General features: G+C 39.3%; 1 protein-coding gene across 4 annotated transcripts in view; it reads left to right on the top strand.

The window, feature by feature from the left end:
* Window positions 1-21,979, top strand: part of grik4 (glutamate receptor, ionotropic, kainate 4) — a 246,096-nt gene that overhangs the window by 114,490 nt on the left and 109,627 nt on the right. For all 4 annotated transcript variants that reach the window (XM_089013796.1, XM_089013795.1, XM_089013794.1 and 1 more), the window contains exons 4-5: window positions 6,854-7,018; window positions 13,820-13,917. In XM_089013796.1, coding sequence (XP_088869922.1) covers window positions 6,854-7,018; window positions 13,820-13,917 — 263 coding nt within the window. The remainder of the gene's footprint in view (window positions 1-6,853; window positions 7,019-13,819; window positions 13,918-21,979) is intronic.

The following is a 21,979-nucleotide window of genomic DNA, read 5'->3' as shown; positions in this document are numbered from 1 at the left end:
AGATCTTGCCTGTCACATTATTTTATTCGCCCCGTGAAAGCAAATCAAGTTCCATTTTGCTTGCTAAAGACCAAACCAAAAATTCAAATTGTTATATGTAAACAAAAATAACAGTCATCGATAGAACAATTTGCTATACAAACACATATTTTCTATTTCCTTGCACATCGTTTTATTTTCTCTGACTTTACTTGACATCACATCCTGTCTGTCCGTCTTTACAAAAGCTCTCCCAACAAGTCCCTCCTGTCTCTTCCAGCTTGGTTCCTCTCCCCTGCCCGCCCCTCGGGGTGGGCAGTTACATTTTGTGCCGTCCGAAAGATTAAAAAATATTTGTTTTTACTTTTGATTCCTGCTTCATTAATAATGACCCTAACAGTCATTATCCTTGACTTCTGATTTGAAAACTAGTCATTCATCAATTATTTGTGCGCTCTGTATGTAATATGTGGAGGGGGTGAAAGACTATAATGGCTTCTGCAAATTCAGAACGGCCCTCGAGAGGAAACCATAACTGCAATGTGGCCCGCTACAAAAAAATTAGTTTGACACACTTCACTTGAAGATTTGAAATTAGCTGTAGGGTAGAAGAATGTTGAGTACATCTGCCTTCTAGTCCGGAAGTCCTGCCATATCCCACAATGTAGACATTTGTTTTTTTCTCCCCTCTTAGCATTGTAGGGCAAATATAGGGACAGACAACCGTTCACACTCACTTACCCTGTCGCTATGAGTGGAAACTGAACTCGAGCTGTCTGCACCCGTCAGGCTCGTAATCCATTATACCATGAGTGACGCTCATAGAATGGAGATCACAGTATTTTGGATCAGTATGAGTGGTGTCCGGCCTCACCTTGAAAATAAATACACACTGCTTGTATCTTTATACAGGTGCACTTCAGGCACTGGGGATTAATGTCCAAGTTTGGAAATATGGATGTGGTGTTTGGTAGTTGCTGGATAATGCGCTTGCTCACACAACATCTCAACATCTCTCTGAATGAGCAGATGACCATGAACACTGGCACCTTCCCCACGCTCCCATTTCATCAGATTTGGACCCATCAGACTTATATTCGTTCCCAAGACAGAAAGGTGAACCGCAGATCCCTTCATTTTTCCACCTGTTGATCAAAGACGCCGAGTCAAAGTCTAACTTTTATTCAGTAGCACCACAACATAACACCCAGCTTTGATTGTATTCCACTGTGATGAAATAGTTCTGGTTCCTTCTCGCAAGACTGGAATTGTATTCTACTGTGATGAAATAATTCGGGTTCTTTCTCGCAAGACTGCAAGTGACAGCCCAACAGCGTAAATGCCAGTGCATTCTGTCTTTCAAGCATTCGGCCTCACATTAACACGACTTGACACATCTTCCCATTTGCACGCATTATCTTGGGTACTTGTGGGCTATAATTATGAAACAACAGGAAGCCAATTTCTTGCCACCTTGTCTTCAAAAAACAAGGAAGGCACAATATGCACTTCTGCGGTAGTGAGTCTGCATCGAGGAGCCTGTGGATGAGCTTAATTAAAAAAAAGGAAGGGATCCTTTTTATTTCATTTTCTGTGTCATCACACAAGCCACATGGCTGGCTGGTGGATGTTTAATGCATTGCTGTTGAAGAATGAGTTATGAAACAGAGCTCTTCATATTTTTAGTCAAAATATATAAGGCTTTAATACACTATGATCCAAAGCAGAGGTAGCTCCCTTAAAGGACAACCAACACCACTTTTTTGTTTCCTAACTGACATCAGAAAAACGTTTTATTGCATCTAAAATATTTAAAACACACAGGATGATATTTTTAGTCAAATGCAAAACACCAATAAAAATGACTTAAAGTGTCCAAAAACTACTTCAAATTGAACCCGGAGGTGACCAGTTTCAGAGGGTCCCGCTCCCTTGTTCGTGGTGTCACCCCAAGACGTCTTGCCTTGCTGGAGAATCAAAACAATGGCTTCAGATTCGGAGAAGATGCTTTCTTGTAACTCATCCAGTTCTGAATATGATTCAAATAGTTCTGAAGAGGAAAGCATACATCTTTGCAATCGATTAAAGAATTTATTCTGTGTCATTTTGATGCATCTGGACAGAAATGTAGCACCCAGAAAATTCAGAAGATGGCACCAAAGAAATGGAAATGGGCTTATTTGTCTCCTGGGAATTTGTCAGCGAATATCAAATAGTTGTCTTGGTGCAACACACAACGATTCACCATCGCGTTATTTATGTTTTCCTTCTAATTTCGCCTGCAACATCGATCAAGACGATCAAGATTTCAGACCAAACAAAGTACCGCAAAAGGCATTGTGTGTCCTTTCTCTGTCAGGGGCGTTCCTTCCGTGACGTGACGTCAGGCATCGTCACCAACTCAAAAAGAAGACTTCCTGAATATTCAGCACGAGTCTTAAAGCGTAAAATATAGCTACAGTAAAGTCTCGTTATATCGATATCGGTTATATCGATAGTACCGCTTATTACGATACTATTTTCATTTCCCTTACACATTTCTAGTCTTTTTATGTATAATTAGTACCGTTTAGTACGATACCCGGTTATTACGATAATCCGGTTATTACGGTGCTCCTTTTCATCCCCGCCGGCCATTTTTGTTGTTTATATCGATATATCTGTCGCGCCATTGGTCAACTTGGTCACGTGTCTTGTTACGTGAGCCGCCATCGGTCGCGCCATTGGTCGACTTGGTCACATGAGCCGCCATCGGTCGCGCTATTGGTCGACTTGGCCGTGTGACTTTGTCACGTGACACGCCATTGGTCAACTTGGTCAGGTGACTTGGTTACGTGCCCAGCACCCGTGTAGCAGAGCCATTTTCATTTTCAGACGCTAGCTCGTGTGTAGCAGACGAGATTGAAGTGTTTGTGTTAAAAGGTAAAAATGGGAAGCAGAAGAAGATTGATGACTTTTTTAAATTGTATACATAATACAGTAAGAGTTGCAGTTTCCCTGTTGTGTTATGTACATGCCCACTGTACTGTATATGAATGCAATCGTTTTTTGCAACAATGTTTCTTGTTTTGTCTGCTGAAGCGCGATGATTTTGAAAATTATTAACATTCCATACTGTGTATTAAAGGACAGCCGATGTCACTTTTTATTCAAATGCAAATAAAAATGACTTAACGCCAAGACATCTTGCATTGCTTGTGAATCCAAACAATAGCTTCAGATTCGGATAATATGCTTTCTTGTTACACATCTAGTTATGAATATGTTTCAAATACACTGTAGTTCTGAAGATTAAAGCATACATGTTTACAATCATTAAAGAATTATATGTGCCATTTTGAGGCAACATTGGGGGAACATCTCTCACCCAAAAAAAAAAGGGAGCTAATGGCCAGCTCCGTTTCTTATATGGCGCTTGGCTGCCCTCTTTTGGCGGCTTTTGTTTAATGCAGTTCGGCGCAGGATCGGATATATCGATAGTCCCGATTATATCGATATTTTTTCGGACTCCCTTGAATATCGATATAACGAGACTTTACTGTATATGCGGTGGTATCTTTGTAAAATACGCTCAGTAGAAGTCTTTTGAAGCTATTTTACAAATTATGGACATATCTTGTCTGCCGTCGGTTGACCTTTAAGCAATGGATATATGAACACAACTGGTGCAGTAACAAATGTAGCCAAACAATGTAACGAGATACAACAAGCCTCTCATTGTTTAAGTTTGGATCGCATTTGTCGATTCAACAATTGGGTCCCAAAGTAATTGTTTTCTGGTCCAGTATTAGATAATACCATCTACCCGTCTGGGTCTTGCTTGTAAAGATGTTCCACAGGGTAGGATTGAGGTCAGGGAAATGTTGTTTTTCTCCCTTCACACTAATTGCAGCAAAGCTTCAATGCCATTTTTTTATTCTTTGCAGCACAGTAGGGTACCTTGTCTTGCACGATAATTACTTTAAAGCAGAAGGCACTGTTCTCCTTTGACAGAAAATGGTCAGATCAAAACGGCACATAATTTGCAGAGGTCATTTGGACACCTGCAGACAGGCAGTTTGACACCTTGCTGGTTTGACATGACATTCAGCAGACTGTATTTACAAAAAGAGTGCCCTGGGAAAAAAATTCGACTCAAACATTCATTTGACTTAATATAATAATAACTTGAAAGTAAGAGAGTGATTTCATGAATAAAAATAATTACTGTCAAAGTGAGCACACCGTGTCTAAGAGAATTTGAACCGCCTTTGAATTTTGCTCTCACTGATCGTTCAACTTGTAATGAAACAGCATAGAAGGCTTGCAAACGTCCTTGAAAATATATAATACCAGTCCTATAATATATATAATACAAGTCAGTGGTTCTTATTCAAACGTCGTTCGACACATCAACACTGAATTGATGTGATCTATCGATGTGTCTGATGAAGTGAAGTGGTCCTCTCATGACCGACCCAACAAAATATGTTCATTGCTTTGTTCCGTTTAAAATCTTGTCCTTTTCCAAGTGATAAATGAGTGATATTTTAAGTTTGCGGAATGGGATGGAGGTTTTTACTGTATCTCTATAATTATCATTCAAGCAGTTTTCTTTTTCAGACCTTGCTAAAAGCGCAGGGAACTCAACCTGCAATCAGGAACTTGCTGATTTTTCTTGACTCGTCAGACAAATAAGCACAACCTTGGCTCAATCAGTGGAATACTTGAAAGTGCATTTTTTCTCATACACTGTAAAATGTATTTTGGGATTTGAATACTTAATGCGAACGACTTGATGTGTGAAGGGAACAAAACTGTAGCTTAACCATCGGTGCTTGGATATAAAGTCAAATTCAAATGATAGTCAGGGCAATCACATTTTTCAAAATTCTTTGATCAAATGTCAAGTTCATGTGAACTATTTACCATTTCTACATCATGTCAATATAAAATTCAAGCTATAGTCTGCTTCAATTGCTTTATTTGGTCTGCATTTGATACTTGGCCTGATAGACAAGGAAACAACTCTCGCTTGATCGACCAGCATGGTGGTGCTTCAAAAGGGGAATGAGTTTCTTACCCTGGACTGACACTACTGAAACCTCTTGAACTACAAGCATGTACCACAGATCTTCCAAGCCACTGCAAGAGTGCCACATGACCTTTCTCTCTTTTTTATCTTTAAGAGCCCGATAAAAATTACAGGATATAATCCCCTGATGCAGTTTGAACTGTGAATGCCGACTTTCCATTTACACTTGTTATTTGTGGCAAAATAAACAGGTCAAAGATCATATACATTACAAGACTGGACTTATTTTATTTCAGGCTCTAATTGATGGTATTGCTTATACCAAACACGCTGATGCCATTGATTGATTGAACGGTTTTATTTATTTATTTACATGAATGTATGTATTTATTTATTTGTATATTTATTTGTGTGTTTAACTCATTCACTGCCAGACAATGTATAAAATGTGCCAGGGTTTTTGTCATTGTCACTCAAATTCCAGGACCCACAGAATATTTTGGGTTTTAGTACTACATAAACATTCAATACCGCGTTAGAAACCTTAGACTACCATCTTTTTAATTAAAAAAAGTTAAATGGGTCTGCAGTTGTCTGAGCTTGAAATTGGTGCGGCTGTACAAAATACAATACATATGTATTGATTTATATAGTGCTTTAACTACAACTGAAGCTATAACAAAGTGCTAACATGGACAAAAGGCAAATATTGCTCCCTCGGGAAAGGGAAAAACATCATCGGCATCCCCCTCAAGACAAACCAAAACCCGGAAACAAATTTCGAAATGGCGCTGCACGTCACACTTTTCAATTCCCGAATAAATTTGGAAATGGCAGCGAATGAGTTAATTAACGATCAAGCCTTTATATCCTGATATTTACATGTCAGACACGTACATGCTAAACAAAAGCACCTGCCGATTTTGCACGGAACTCATCGCAAAAATACCATCCAAACAACACCTCACACTTCACTCACGTTGAGTTGCTCGTATCTCAAGGCACCACCGTACGTCAGCTTTGTTCAATTTTCTATGGGCTAATTGAATGATGGTGACATTTTAAGGGTTACCTTGTGCCATGCTGGTGTGATCTCACGCTATCCACACATACTGCCAATACAACTATTGGCATTCCGACTGCACACCTGTTGTGAAGCACACGCCAGATCTGGGCTAACCTTTCCAAAGTGCACCCTTGCGATCTCAGCTGAACTCTTCTTTTTCGCCGTCCCGCATCAAACTGTGAATGCCATAATCGCACCGCATCATGCAATCAAGGCTCCTAGTCTGGCTCAATTAACTATTATTGCCCAAGAAAAAGTTGATTTGCTTAATAGTGTGGTGCCGTTTTAATGCTCAAAGGGCGTTACGTCGCAAATCAGCCAGGCGTGCATGTTTACAAAAGGATCACATCTGTGAGAGACTCTAATAGTCCTTCTAAGATCACTTTGTACTGCTTTACGCTCTCAGAGGAATAGATTATTTATTTATTTTAAATGCCTGCCATCGCTAAGACTTTCTTCCGCGGTCCACAGCCTCAGCCCTGCCCCCGTCAACGCATTGATTGCTCTCACTGGAGCAAAGCCCGGATTATGTTTTTCCCGTATCAAATCGGCCTTCCTTGTGTACCAGTTCTCACATAGGAAATGTCAGATACGATAAGAACGGGACATGTCAGAATTTAAAAGTTTAATTGAACAGACAAACAGGTGTTTGCCATTTTTTTGACTCAACAGCGCTTACGGGGTATTATCACACACTTTGACTTGTCAAAAACAGTTTGTACTAATGAGATAAGAAAAACAGGAGGGGAAAAAACATGAAGACTATCACCGTCATGACTGTCTCCTCTGTACAGCTGCCATCCTCGATGACCCGATGGAGTGCAGCAGAGGAGAGCGCCTGGCCATCACGCTGGCCAAAGACAGCATCAACAGGAACAGCAATCGCTCAATCACCGGAAAGCTGGAAGTGGATATTTTTGAGCTGCTCAGAGACAGTGAATATGAGATGGGAGAAACAAGTGAGTAAAGGTTTTATGGCTTCAATTGAATCTGGGTGATTTTTATGTTGGTCAGTTAGGTGAACATAATTTCTGAATGGACTTCTTTTACACAATTTTGGGTTTCCCTGTATTTTTGTTACATCCCAAAATTTAACACACAACTTACTCACTTCTTGCTTTGTCATCAATCATACTGAACTTCAGTTTCGGGAATTTTTTTGTTGCAAGAAAAGCTTGCTTACATGCTTTCATGAGTGCAACCATCTTGAAAATGGGAGTTTTGGGTCCAGTTGTCGCCATTTCAGAAAAAAATGGAGTTACCCCCATATGTCAGATAACGTTGAACTCAAACTAAAAATGAAATGAATGTTTTCTATTCTATTACTGGTATATTTCCTGGCCTCTGACTAACAAAGACATAAAACTTCCTTGTAAATATTGACTCCCCTCTCAGCCATTATTATTTACTCTTTCACTGCCAGATGATGTGCAAAAATGTGTCCATTCCAGTGCCAGGATTTTTGTCATTTTCACTCAAATTGCAGGACCCACACAATATTGAGTTTTAGGACTACATAAACATTCAATACAGCGTTTGAAACCTTTCGACTCTCTTCTTTCATAAAAAAAGCTAATTCCTAATTTTTATGGGTCTGGAGTTATCTGAGCTTGAAATGAGGGTGGCTGTACAAAATGCAATACAATATATACATATTGATTTATACAGCGCTTTAACAACAGCTGAAGCTGTAACAAAGCGCTAACATGGACAAAATGCAAATGCTGCCCCCTCGTGGAAGGGAAAAACATTGCCAGAGGTCTGAGCAGCACTTTATCGGCACCCCACGCAAGAAAAAAGAAAACACAAACAAATTTGGGAATGGCGCTCCACGTCACACTTTTCAATGCCCAAATACATTTTCGAATGGCAGAGAATGAGTGAATTAGACAAGACAGTAAAAATTCTGCATGCCTCTACAGTTCTCAGTGCTGATGATTCCCCTTTTAATGTTTTAATCCAAATGTATCTGAATCAAAGCCATTAGACTTGGAGTTGTACATTACGTGGTTATTGTCATCTGCTATGAGTGGAGTATGTGTGCTCTGATTCTTCACTTGTATTTTTCTCCAATCACTGACAGAACTTCTGAGGCAAATGAAAACACCAGTTCTCTTGAGCCAGTATTTGCGTTCATTTTTATAACTGGTTTACACCGAGGGTGAGATGGGGGCTTTCGTAAATATTTTTCATGCGTGTTATGGTTCATGTTGAACCAGGTTGGTATGCCAGGATTGTTTTTGCTATGCACACTTGGCAAATGTTTTGTGTCTGACAGCGTGAGCAATTACAGGGCGAAATTGGATTAGGGATGGATGAGTGGATGTGGTTAGATGGAAATATCACACAGGGAACACGGTACCTGATCTAAAAATTGCTCGTCCTTGCCCAAAAAAATCATCTCATGTAATTATAAGAAATATGTAGCAGATGTCAAACAAAACATGCACTTGATAATTCTACCATCAAAGATGAGAATCAGATTTTTGTTCGGCCTTTTTTTGGGGTGTTGGGGTGTATGATGGTGACCTCAAAACCAGAAAAAGTGTGTAAAGCGACCATTCTACTGAGAAACACAATAAAGTCACTGCCTTAAAGTATTTGTGTCGTAGTATCTGAGTACTTTTGGGGAGCATCCAAGTATAGATATGCAGTATTTTTTAATTGAAAATATAATGTAAAGCACCATTCCCGAATTTTTCGGGCCATGTTTTTCATGCTTGGGTGCTGATAAAGCGCCGGTCATGACTTCTGGTAATGTTTGTTCTTTTCCACAAGGGGCAGCATTTCCCTTTTTTCCTTACTAGCGCTTTGTTCCACCTTCAGCCTTGTTAAAGCGCTATATAAACCAGTATGTATATCTTGCATTGTATTTTGGACAGCCACCAAGCTCATATAACTCTTGACCCACATAAGTTAGGAATTCTTTTTTTCTGATGAAAGAAGAGGGTCGAAGGTTTCTAATGCTGTATTGAATGTTTATGTAGGTCTACATCTCAATATTCTGTGGGTCCTTTAATTCAAGTGACAATGACACAAACCCTGGCACTGAAGTGGCCACGTTTTTGAACATATCTGGCAGTGAATAAGTTCATGCTCCAATATGTGTAAAAATAATAATAAAATCCAATAGGTTGAATAGTTTTACTTTATTTTAGTGTCATCCACTTCTTTTTCCACTTGTTAGATCATTAATACTGGGACTTCAAACTCTCCCTGTAGAGTTAATGAATGTTTTATGATCCGTCTGGAACTTTTTCACGATAAATTACTTGAGGAGAATTTGTTTTGAACATGGAGGTCAACCCGCATAACGTAACAGATTGTGTTTGACTTTGACAGTCCCACTGCTGTCGTCGCTGTGGGAGCCACACACACACACACACACACACACACACACACACACACACACACACACGCACACGCACACGCACACATACACACACACACACACACACCATCTGATAAGACTATAGAATAGATATAGATATTACGAGTGGGTCATAACAAAATCAAATAGCTTTAGTGCACAACTATTTTAAAACATGGCGGATCCCAATTGCAGAGAAGTTGGGACCATTGTTTAAAACTTGTTGGGGGGAAAAAATTCACTCATTATCAACTTGATTCCTGCTTAATGTTTTAAAACAGTTGGGAAAGGGCATATGTCACATCATAATTCCTTCAGACATTAACAGCTCTTGGGAACTGAGGACACTCAATGATGATGCCCATCTTGCTTGATCTACACTCATACCTGTCAACTTATACATTTTCCCTGTATTTTATAAGTTTTTTTTTCTTCATTTCAAATAATGTCTTTCTTCATTTCAAAATAAAAATACAAATTGTGAACTGATCTTATAAAGACCATTTTGGCTCAAATCCAGTTCGTTTCAACAGCTGGTAGCCAACGACAATGCTGCAGCCGATTGATACTACTGTCACGGCAAACCAGCAAAGGTAATGTTCCATTTTTTGAGTGCAGTATAAGGTCGGATAAGTGCATAACGTGTACATACACGGTTAGCTGTCTGCATTTCCGCTTGTTAGCGTTTTTTTTTAATTTTTTTTTTCATTTCAAATAATGTACAGTGTACTTACTACAACTTTTATACGGGAATTGTAATCATTTATAAGTGCAGCTAATAGCCATGGTTGACACGAATGTACACTTGAGTGGATTAACAGTCTGAGGGGCCTAGTGCCATGTTTTGTGCTTTTTTTTTATAACGTGTCACACAATTTCAGTTCTAGATGGGTCTGGACAGCTGGCAGTCCACAGGACTTACCATCCATACATCCATTTTCCAGACAGCTTTAATCTTCATTAGGGTCGTGGGGGTGCTGGAGCCTATCCCAGCCGTCTTTGGGCTCAAGGCTGGGAACACCCTTAAGTGGTTGCCAGCCATTCACAGACTCACACTCATACCTTTGGAGTGTCCAATCAGCCTGCCATGCATTTTTTTGTTATGTGGGGGTAAACCGGAAGACCCAGAGAAAACCACGTGGTCCCGGGGAGAACATGTAAACTCCACAAAGGGAGGCCGGTCTCGGTCTTGAACTCACGACCTCTGCACTGTGAAGCTGGTGTGCTAACCACTTGACTACCAGTATTTACATTCATTTCATTCAGTCATTTGTTGGTACATCCCAGCTTTATTGCAATGTTTTATTTAAAAATACAACATTGTCTATGAATCTGAACACAAAATCTCTGAATTGAATTCAATTGGATATCGGTTGAAAACAATTTGTATTGTACCATTACATTCTAGTGTTATTTATATTTCCCGATTTGATTCAAATTGAGCATTGTGCATTTTCATTAGAGGGCCTTTTTTCAACCACAATGTTCCAAGCTGCCATTATGTATCTCTGTTAAAACAACCCACTGAACATTTAATATAGTTGGTATTGATCTGTAAAAACACATGTGAACCCACAGAAATGTATTTTGCCCAAAATTGGTGATTGAAAGTCCAACAACCATAGATGCTAACATCACGTGGAGACAAACATACCCAATGGCTCGTGCCATTAGAAGGCTCTCAGCATGTTAGCTTACAGTCAAGTCAAACTGCTGAAGCCATATAAAAGTCTGTTGGGGCACGCAAGTGCAATTGTGCACATATGCACGTCTTTGCAGCCCCCACGGGTGACTAAGGGATTACTTATTAATCATTCGATTCACTGCTTTTGGATACACCACACAGGCCTGAAATGTGTCCTCCATTGCTTCTTTCACACACCCACACCCACACACACACACACACACATACATGAGAAACTATTAATGCTGTGCACCAATCCTCACAACTAAAGCCATATTACACACACACACACACACACACACACACACACACACACACACACACACACACACACACACACACACACACACACACTCACGCGCTAACATAGTTGTACTACTTGTGTCTGTCTCGCTTCAGTGGGCCTAGAAGTTTAATTGGAAAACAGGGATTATAAACCCACAAGAAATGTCTGTTTTGTGGTATGGGAGATTAAAATATACGGCCTGTGAGAGTTGGTCATAATTTTAGTATTCATCCCTTTTAATGTAAAGCAGATAAATCATGTACGCGGAGTTCATGATGTCAATGTAAATAAAAAGGTTATCACTACTCGTTTCTGGTTTATTACCATTTGCTCAGTTTTTTTGGGGGGGGCGGTGGTACTGCTTAACTGTCTCCACACATCTATGTGTCATCTTTGGGTTGATAGCAGCTCCACACACAAGCAACAGTCGAATAGCTGAAGTCTTATCCATTTGGGTTTGGTGCTTGAAAAATGTTCCCATAGGAGCAAATTAATACAGTCATAGTCCATTCTAAATGATCACAATAGTAAAAGATTTAACTAACGAGACTGTTTTTCATTCTTAACTTATTCACTGCCAGACGTGTAAATATGTGTCCACTCCAGTGCCAGGGTTTTTGTCATTGTCATTCGAATTCCAGGACCCACAGAATATTGAGTTTTAGGACCAATAAAGATTCAATACAGCGATTCAATACAACCTTAGACTCTCCTCTTTCATCAAAAAAAAAAAAAATTGATTCCTAAAGTATATGCGTCTGGAGTTATATGAGCTTGAAACGAGGGCAGCTGTCCAAAATACAATGCAAAATTATTGTAAGTCCAAAATGTATTTAAACTTCAACGTCTTTTAGTTCATGTTTCCACTGAGCAGTACAGTTCAGTATCACCTTGGTATGCGGGTGTTTGGGGCAAGATATTAAATTTTATCAAAGATGGAGTTTTGTGTTCTACCCATCCTGTTTCTTATGGTCTACAAAAGTGAAGACTGCCAAAACGTTGCGGATCAGGTGCTTTCATACACGTCAGTACTTTACAAGACAAAGTGTGAGCATTGTCTTTGTATAAGTGTACTTCAAGCCTTCAGACCACCCTTAGAGGTTTAAAGAAAAACATCACTTGTCATTCGAAGGGAAACATCTGGAAAGACCACTTGAGAGTTGATATTTTCCATTCTTCTTAAAGTAAAATGTTATGTACACCGCAGAGCAGACTTTTGGGGAAAAAAATCTACAGTTAAAAAAATATTTGTAGCATATAATAAGTGAGAAACTAACACTTATGATCATGCACAGATACCTTTTCCTCCTCAAAGTGTTTGAATGAAACTCCCTTGAAAATACGACTAACATGCGTGGTATTATCGCTGTGTAAATCTGATGAGACAAACATGTTCATTTAACCTCGGAGGGCTTCTACATATTTACATACCCTTGAAATAAGCTCTCTGACCATCCCGCTCCATGTTCCGCTCCATACAGTCCACCCCCCACCAATCGGATACGACCCTTGAACTTGAGTATGGCTGCTCGCTCCCTCAGCATCTCCACAGATAAGCCTTCGTAACGGATTTCCTTCCAAGTCCTGGTGATTCATTCGAAGCATTACGTATGGATTCTCCTGGGAAGAGAAAAACACTTTCATTATTGAAAAATAATACATGCATTCGTTCACTGTTAGACGTGCAAAATTATGTCCACTCCAGTGCTGGAGTTTTTGTCATTGTCACTCCAATTCCAGGACCCACAGAATATTGAGTTTTAAGACTACATAAACATTGGATGCAGCGTAAGAAACATTAGACTATTTTCTTTGATCAGAAAAAAAAAAATAATTCCTAAAGTATGTGGGTCTGGATTTATATGAGCTTGACATGAGGGTGGCTGTCCAAAATACAATGTAATACATATTGGTTCATATCGTGCTTTAACAACAGCTGAAGCTGGAACAAAGCGCTAACATGGAAAAAGGGAAATGCTGCCGCCTTGTGAGAAGGAAAAAAAATATTACCAGAGGCCATGGCTAGCGCTTTATCTGCATCCAAGTATGAAAAAACAAAAACCGAAGAAATTTGTGAATGACGCCGTACGTTATATTTTCAATTCCTGAATACATTTGTGAATGGTAGTAAATGAGTTAACTGTCACTCAACAATAACATCTCTCCGATGAAGGTGTAAAAATTCAATTCCAGTTTGACATTGTCCGATTTTATTGAACTGCATACAGAAGCTGCCTTTCCAGCAGCTCTCGTATTTTGTTTTTCTACTTCTTGATTTCCTTTCCTCTTCCTTCTGTAACTTTGTTGCTGTGAAATATAAATTTCAGCACTGCAAGAATAAACAAGGCAAATGTAATCTAATCTAATGTCTGGTTTAATTAAATGTTTGCTAATCATTCCACTTGTCTTTCCTTTCACAGTGTGCCAAATCATGTCGAAAGGGGTGGTGGCAGTCCTCGGTCCCTCCGCCAGTCCGGCCTCCAACTCTATCATCAGTAATATATGTGGTGAAAAGGAGGTGAGTCAATTTGCCCACAAGGCAAACGCAAATTTGGATTTAATAAAAGTCCGCAAACGATGATTTGTTAAGGGGTTCGGTCGACTTGAATGGATTTTACTCACCACGAAACTGCTGGGATATTTTCAGCATGATGAAAATGAACTCAATATCACTTTGGCCATAATTAGACCTTTCTCTTGTTACTGTTATATAAGTGAGCCATTTCAAATTAATCTGATTGTTTTCCTCACGAAGATATTCACCACAATCCCCTTGCCAAAAAAAAACAACAACAAAAACCCACAGATTACCCAAAGACAAATAATCATGAGCCAATGAAAGATGCTTAGTTTTTCTCCACCATGCATTTTTATGAAGAAATAATTACCTTAGATGATAGTTACTGCATCATGGTCCATACCTGTAGTTGTAGATGGCATTTCTGTCCATTTTGAAGTGATGTTTCACTTTACGTTTTATGGGTTTTCCTCCTCAACTCCAAAAACACGAATGCCATATTGCAGGATCCCTTTTAACCACCAAATTAAAATGATTCCTTGCACACGAAGACTGACCTCATTCTCAAGAGTACAACATTACTCTAAAACCATGTTGTACAAACGCCTGTCTGATTGTGATGACCAAAATTAGACATAATTGTTTGCAATCTCGTCCATAGCACGTGGTTAGTTTCCCTACAAGTACACATAATGAGTTTGTAAGAAAAGGCATGGTCTGTGAAATTGACACTTTTTTTTTAAAAAATAGGTTCATTTGTCTGCCCTTTCATTCATTCCACAGAATTGATCTGAACGTGTGTACGTTCGTGGCCGTGTGTGTGTACGTGCATGCATGGGTGGAAGGAAAGTGAGATTGAGTGAGTCTATCAGCATAATTGCCAGTTCATGTGAGTAACAAGGCATGCCCATCATTCATACGTGGGTTTATTGACCGACCTTTATAAATCCTGATACATGACTGATTATTGAGATGTAAAATGACAGCATGATCCGTAATAGTTTTGTTGGCAGTGAAAGGATTTGTCCATCCGTAATTGAAGCATCACGTCATAAAAACACATCTTCCTTCTGATACTTCAGGTGTCTAAATATGGAATTTGAAAGGCGCCATCAAACATTCCCATTAACTCATTCACTGCCAGACATGTGCAAAAATATAGCCTCTCCAGTGCCAAGGTTTTTGTCATTGTCACTCAAATTCCAGGACCCACCGAATATTGAGTTTTAGGACATACTAATAATAATAATAATTTTTATTTCTACGCTGCTTTCAAAACTCTCCAGGACACTTTACAGCAGGGGTCTTTTTGACAAAGAGAGCCATAAAAGTAAAATATTTAGAAATATTTTTAGTGAGAGCCAGAAGACATGAGTGCGTGCGCGCGCACACACACACACACACACACACACACACACACACGCAAATCAGAAAATCTTGATTTATCTCACAATGTAAACATCCCCAACTTATATCAACAAAGTGAGAAATAAAGTTGACGAACAAAAGTAGAAGAACAAAAATGGCAGCACCATTTTGATGGCATCATAACATAACAAAATAAAAAAATGTGACTGATAAAATTTCCCATGTTATTACATCTGTGTAAGCTCTCAGTCGTACAGGAGTGGTCCATCGATGAAAATGTTTCTTCAGCCGTCATCTGTACTTCTTAGAAGGTGTCGGACATTTCGCTTCTTATCCAAGATGCTTCTTCAGCGAACTAAAGTCTTACTGGTAGTACCTCCGTTAGAAGAGAGAAAGGCATTAACATACAATAATACAAAAAGATAAAAAAATTACTATTTTGCCAGCAGACAAGGGTAGGTGTACAGTGCTTCTCAACACATTGGATTATGAAGACAAAATAAATAGGTTAATCAGTGATTCTGACATTTATAAGCAACTAAAAAGGGACCCTTCCAATAGATACCAGAAAGAAATGATAGACTGTCTCCAAAAGTTAGAGAAAGGAAAACATATTAATCTGTACATGGACGAGATGGAGAAACAGGCCCTCACATCCTTCCCGGGGACAAAACCGAGACACTGGTTTAGATATGTGGACGATTGTGGACAATTGTAAAGAGCAATACATTGGGGAGACTAAACAAATTCTCAAAAAAAGACTTCAACATCGCAGGGATAATACTAGTGGACCTTAATCGGCAGTACATATGCACCTAAAAGCTAGCAACCACTCATTTGACGACAACGAGGTTAAAATATTAGCGAAAGAACGTAGATGGTTTGAAAGGGGAGTAAAAGAAGTGATTTTTATAAAACAGCTAAATCATTCACTAAACCCATATGATGGTGTGAGGTTCAATTTGGATCGTTCGTACAACAGCCTGCTTAGGCAACGTCGGATTAGTAATGCTGATGAGGTGGTACCATTGCAAATAGGGCAATCAGGCCAATTGCTAGTCAGGACAAAAGGAGCAATCAGTGGAGGCGCAGGGAGTAGTCCTCTGCTCCCCCCTACCTGAGAGCAGGGACCTATCATAGCAGTGCTCGGCACCGCCATGTCCGGACAGTAAGTGTATATGTATAGGGCCAATACTACCAGTAAGACTTTATTTCGCTGAAGAAGCATCTTGGATAAAAAGCGAAATGTCCGACACCTTCTAAGAAGTACAGATGACGGCTGACGACACCTTTTCATCCTTGTTATTACAGTATCATCATATTTATCAATCAAATGACACCCCCCACAAACATCCCCAAATGTCAGTATCTCTCTTTACATCTAGATCAAATACATCAAATACATCAAAATCCCATGAAACCACTGAAGTCAATACCTAGACCTGCTTTTTGGTGGTCTCAATAAAAAAATAGTGTATTTTCTGCCACCAAACTGTCAGGTGCGCCGTGGGCATTTTGCCATTGTGTACCGGAATGTCCAACCTGGTGCAGTGCAGTCTGTCAAATTCCCAAATATGATAAAGGAGGTTTGCACCTAAATGAAAATCAAGACGTGTGTGACACTATTTATCACAATAGCATTTAGGAACAAACAAATAAATACAAATACTATCGCAGGCTCAGTGAGCACAAAAAATGTTTAAAGCCAGTTTCACATTACAGTAAAGTTTCGTTATATCGATATTCTCGGTAGTCGGAAAAAATATCGATATAACCGGACTATCGATATATCCGATCCTGCGGCATGGAAACTTTCTCCTTGCGTTCATAGAAATAGTATCGAAATAAGCAGTACTATTGTTATAACCGATATCGATATAACGAGACTTTACTGTATGTATATACCATTTATTATTGTATTTATTGTTTTCAAATTAATGTGTATGCTTCAGAATTTGTTACCTATCAGTTGCTAAAAAATGCAGCATAATCTCACCAGAATTGTGAACCAAGATAACCTCTGCAAGGTCCACCAGGGGTAAAAAAAAAAAAAAAAAGTAATATGTGAAGGAATAAAGCATGTGCGGATATTAAGGATCCATTACAGTGGAAAATTGCTTTGCTTGTGTTTGGAGAGGGTAAAACTACAACCACGATTACCTCCATACCCTGAATGTACAATAATTCAGAAACTGCAGAAAATCACGCTCATGCCACACCATGGGAGAGAAACTTGCCTTTGGGAAATAAACCTTTATTGAATATGTGATAGTCTGCAGCATTCCTTGGTATAAAAAAAAACTCTGAAGGAGATGAGAAGATCGGCTAGTGGCCTGATGTTGCATCCCAAATCAGATAGGCACCCTATCACTTGCCACCTCTCCCCCAAAATCTCTCCGAGCTAAGCAGGAGAGACAGAGTCATGATGTCATCAAACATAATTTAAGGTATTCCATGGTAGCACACTGCATCTTGTTGAGTTGCGGCCCTTCATGAAATCATGTTCATTTTTCTTATGTGTTGCGGGAAACTTGGGCAGACTATTATCACATGAGAATTTGTGAATCATCTACAGGACAAAATAAAGTGCGACTGAAATTGGCCAAAAATTGCCACTTGAAATGAGGCCTACACCAGGACTTATACAGCTCACAAGACAAATTTACTGAACCCCCGTGGTTTTTCGAACTCAGGTTAAGAACCATATTCTTAGAGGAATCCAGAAGAGAGAAAAATATTTTGCTGATCTCTAAAACTATGAAAAAGCAATTGAAAACTAAGCATTTTTCTAAAATAATACATAAATAAATAAATAAATAAAAACAAATTCAAGCTACCCGCTCAGCCCATTTGAAGTCTGCTGCTAACCTAAACCAAAAGTATACTCTCAAAGAAAAAATCAAGATGGCAGACTTAAAGGACAACAAACATCACTTTTTTGTTTCGACTGACATCAGAAAAATGTTTTATAGCATCTAAAATACCCAAAACATGCAGTATGATATTTTCAGTCAAATGCAAAACACCAATAAAAATGACTTAAAGTGTCAAAAATCTGAAAAAAAAATGAACCCGGAAGTGGCCAATTTCAGAAGGTCCAGCCCCCTTTTTCGTTATGTCACCCCATGACGTCTTGCCTTGCTGGAGAATCAAAACAATGGCTTCAGATTCGGAGAATATGCTTTCTTGTTACTCATCCAGTTGTGAATATGATTCAAATAGTTCTGAAGAAGAAAGCATACATGTTTGCAATCGTTCAAAGAATTTATTCCGTGTCATTCTGAGGCATCAAGGGTGGGAAATGTCGCACCCAAAAAAGGCAGAAAATGGCGACCAAGCCGTGTAAGAAATTAATCAGCCCATTTCCACAGGCTGATTAATTCCTTACATGGAGCTTTGTCGCCCTCTTCTGCCTCTTTTTGGTCCTACACAAAGTTTTCAGACCAAAGTAAAGCAAAATGCATTGACGTGATGGAAGGACTGCTACAATGTGTCCTTTTTTCGGTCAGAGGCGTTCCTTCAGTGACGTAGGGTGAGGACTCGTCACTAACTCAAAAACAAGACTTCCGGAATATTCAGTGCGAGTCTCAAAACGTAAAATATAGCTATATGCGGTGGAATCTTTGTAAAATACGCTCAGTAGATTTTACAAATTATGGATTACAATTTGTCGGGAGACGGCGGTTGTCCTTTAACAGACTATTGTAAATGACTCCTTTTCACTTTAGGGCAAAGGCAAACTTGTGTGTGAACTGATTAACTAATTCACTGTCATTCTCGAATGTATTTGGGAATTGAAAAGCATTGGGTTTTTCTTGCGGGAAGGAGTGGTGATGGGGGATCAAGCGCTGGTCAGACATCTGGCAATGTTTTTCCCTCCTACAAGGAGGCAGCATTTGCATTTCAAGCTTAGATAACTCCTGACCCATATACGCATACATATAATCTATGAATTAACTATTTTTTTCTGATGGACTAGACTAGCTACATTGACTGTTTATGTAGCCCTAAAGCTCAATATTTTTTTTCAAAAGATAACCCTGCACCTTATATCCAGGTGCACCTTAAAAGCAAATTCATATTGAGTCGTAACAGGTCTCGCAACTACTGTCTATAACAATACTTTCCAAACTATATTTGGAAAATGTCTTTTCATTCTTTGAAGGTGCGCCTTATAGTCCCATGCACCTTATACTGTATATGGAAAATTTGAAAATACACCATTCATTGCGGATGCGACTTAAACACCAGAAAATACGGTAATTAACAGTGTTGTGATTTGCTAATCCCACTCAGTCCGCCACGTTCACAGTAACATCAATTACAATTCACCGATTTTATCAGTGTTGTAAATTGTAAATACTACAATATAATAAGCCTTAAAAAAACTGTCACCTTTTATCGTGATTCCGTCGTGGCATTTGGCTGTTGTGAATTTCTTTCAGGTTTTTAAACAGTTTCATTTCAAAGCAGTAGTGCATCAATGATTCATCCAGTGAACGTGGGCATGAAATACGACAGCGGTTGTCACATTCCGAATATATCATCCATCCCCCCTTTATTTCATTTTTCACCATTGACGGTGGAAGCAGGTCACCCTGAACAATATTTGCTGTGGAGAACGTGTTGTACAACCTGTTTCCAGTTGCGCACACTATTATGCTTATCCCACACTGCGAGAGCAAGGCCACAGATACCATGCGATCATGTGGCGACTTGCGTGGAACAATTGCCACAATATTACGACTGACAGACCCCACCAGATGATCGTCACATCATCAACAGCCGCCGATCAATCTTGATCTGCTGGCGCAAATGCAACCTCTGCGGTGGGATTGGTTCCATCTGGGTTTTTCAGTCAAGGGACAGGGGAGGGGCAGAAGAAACTATGGAGAAGAAAGGTGACTGAGTGCACAGTGATAGTAGTTTGTTTCGATCCTTGGCGGTTGGCCGTGCTGCCCATAGGGTCAGGATTTAGTGCAAGGGCAGATTTATATTCTCTAATGAGTAATATCTAGTCATGCATTATATATTTTATTGCTCATCTGCAGGTTGGCAAAGTCTATTGGTTTCATTTCCATGCTGCCATTTGCTTCTTTTTAAAGATAAATGTATTATTTTAAATTCCAAAGGGACATAAGTCTTCTTGTGCCGGTCCCAAGCCCGGATAAATACAGAGGGTTGTGGCAGGAAGGGCATCCGACGTAAAAGCTTGGCCAAAACAAACATGCAGATCAAACCTCTAAAGTGGAGGACACTGATTTGCTGTGGCGACCCCTTGAAGGGAAAAGCTGAAAGGAAAAGAATAAGTATTATTTTAAATTCCTATTTTATATTTTAAGGACCATTCAGCATGACCATTCCATTCAGATTAGCGCTGTTCAAAATAGATCGCGGTCAACATAGTTTTGTCACAATTTAGTTTAGTTTAGTTTAATCAGCTCTTTTATTTTGTATCACTTTATTTATTCTGTTTTTTATTGTTCTTTTAATTGTAAAGTGTCCTTGAATGTTTTGAAAGGCGCTTGTAAATTAAATGTTCTTATTCTTCTTATTATTCTTCTTCTTATTTTCTTATTTTTATTCTTATACTTCTTATTCTTTTTCTTATTCTTATTCTTATTCGCAAGGTGGTTGGGGCTGATGGACCCCAAAAATACAGGCAGGAGGGAGGAGCAGGGTGTATTTGACTAATTGTATTAAATGAAGTCAGCAAGAGCAAAATCTCAAACAACAAAGTCATCAGAACGAAAAGGTACAAAGTAACAAACAAAACTATGAATAAAACATGACCAGACGAAACAAACCTGACGGGGTGAAAGAAACAATTACCCGACACTGAATGGTCCAGAGAGTCCTTTTAACTGCCATTGATAAAACCGACCAACACCTGTGCAGCTGCAGGCGGGGCCCTACAAAGTCAAAGTCAAAGTCAGCTTTATTGTCAAATATGCTAATATGCATGACATACAGCACAGATGAAATTACCGTCCTCTCGGACCCAGAATGCAATACAGTGCATGCAGCATACAGTGCCATCTGTTGGTCGCAAACTGAAACGTGAATGTTTTGTTCATATTTTTTCATGTCTGAAAAAAATAAAATAGTTACCTGTTTTATCCATCCATCCATTCATTTTCTTACGCTTATGCCGGGTCAGGTCGCCGGGGCAGCAGCTTTAGTCGGGAAGCCCAGACTTTGCTCTCCCCAGCCACTTCTTCCAGCTCGTCCTAGCGGATCCCGAGGCGTTCCCAGGCCAGCTGGGAGATTATTAGCGGGTTTATAAAGCTTTTATTTGCTTGCTAAGTTTAATTTGTTCCTTGATAACTCATCAACTAGCTTGCTCTAAACAATCCAACTAATATTTGCCTCTGTGCCGGAAAAATAAGCTACATTTCTACTGAGCATCGTGCTATTGCAAAGGAAAACAACGAATCGTTAAGCATGCAACTCCAAACCAGACGAAAGACCGTGAGAAAGTAATGTTAATTGCTAATGTTAAATCAGGAAAGTTCAGACTAACTACTGAAGGGTACTTTTCACAGAAGCCGAGATTGAACTGCATTTGTGAGGTTCCAAAATGGATTTTTAGGGAAATATGCATTACACATAAAAAGTTTCTAGAGATCAAATAGGACAGTAGTAGCATAGCACACTTAAAAAGTGGAAATTAATGTCTCCATACATTATTGTT

This window comes from Hippocampus bargibanti, linkage group LG14 (genome assembly GCF_051943395.1).
Source record: "Hippocampus bargibanti isolate YZ-2025 linkage group LG14, ASM5194339v1, whole genome shotgun sequence".
Taxonomy (NCBI): Eukaryota; Metazoa; Chordata; class Actinopteri; order Syngnathiformes; family Syngnathidae; genus Hippocampus; species Hippocampus bargibanti.
Note: the sequence above shows the minus strand (reverse complement) of the source record. Positions and strands in the feature narration are given on the sequence as shown.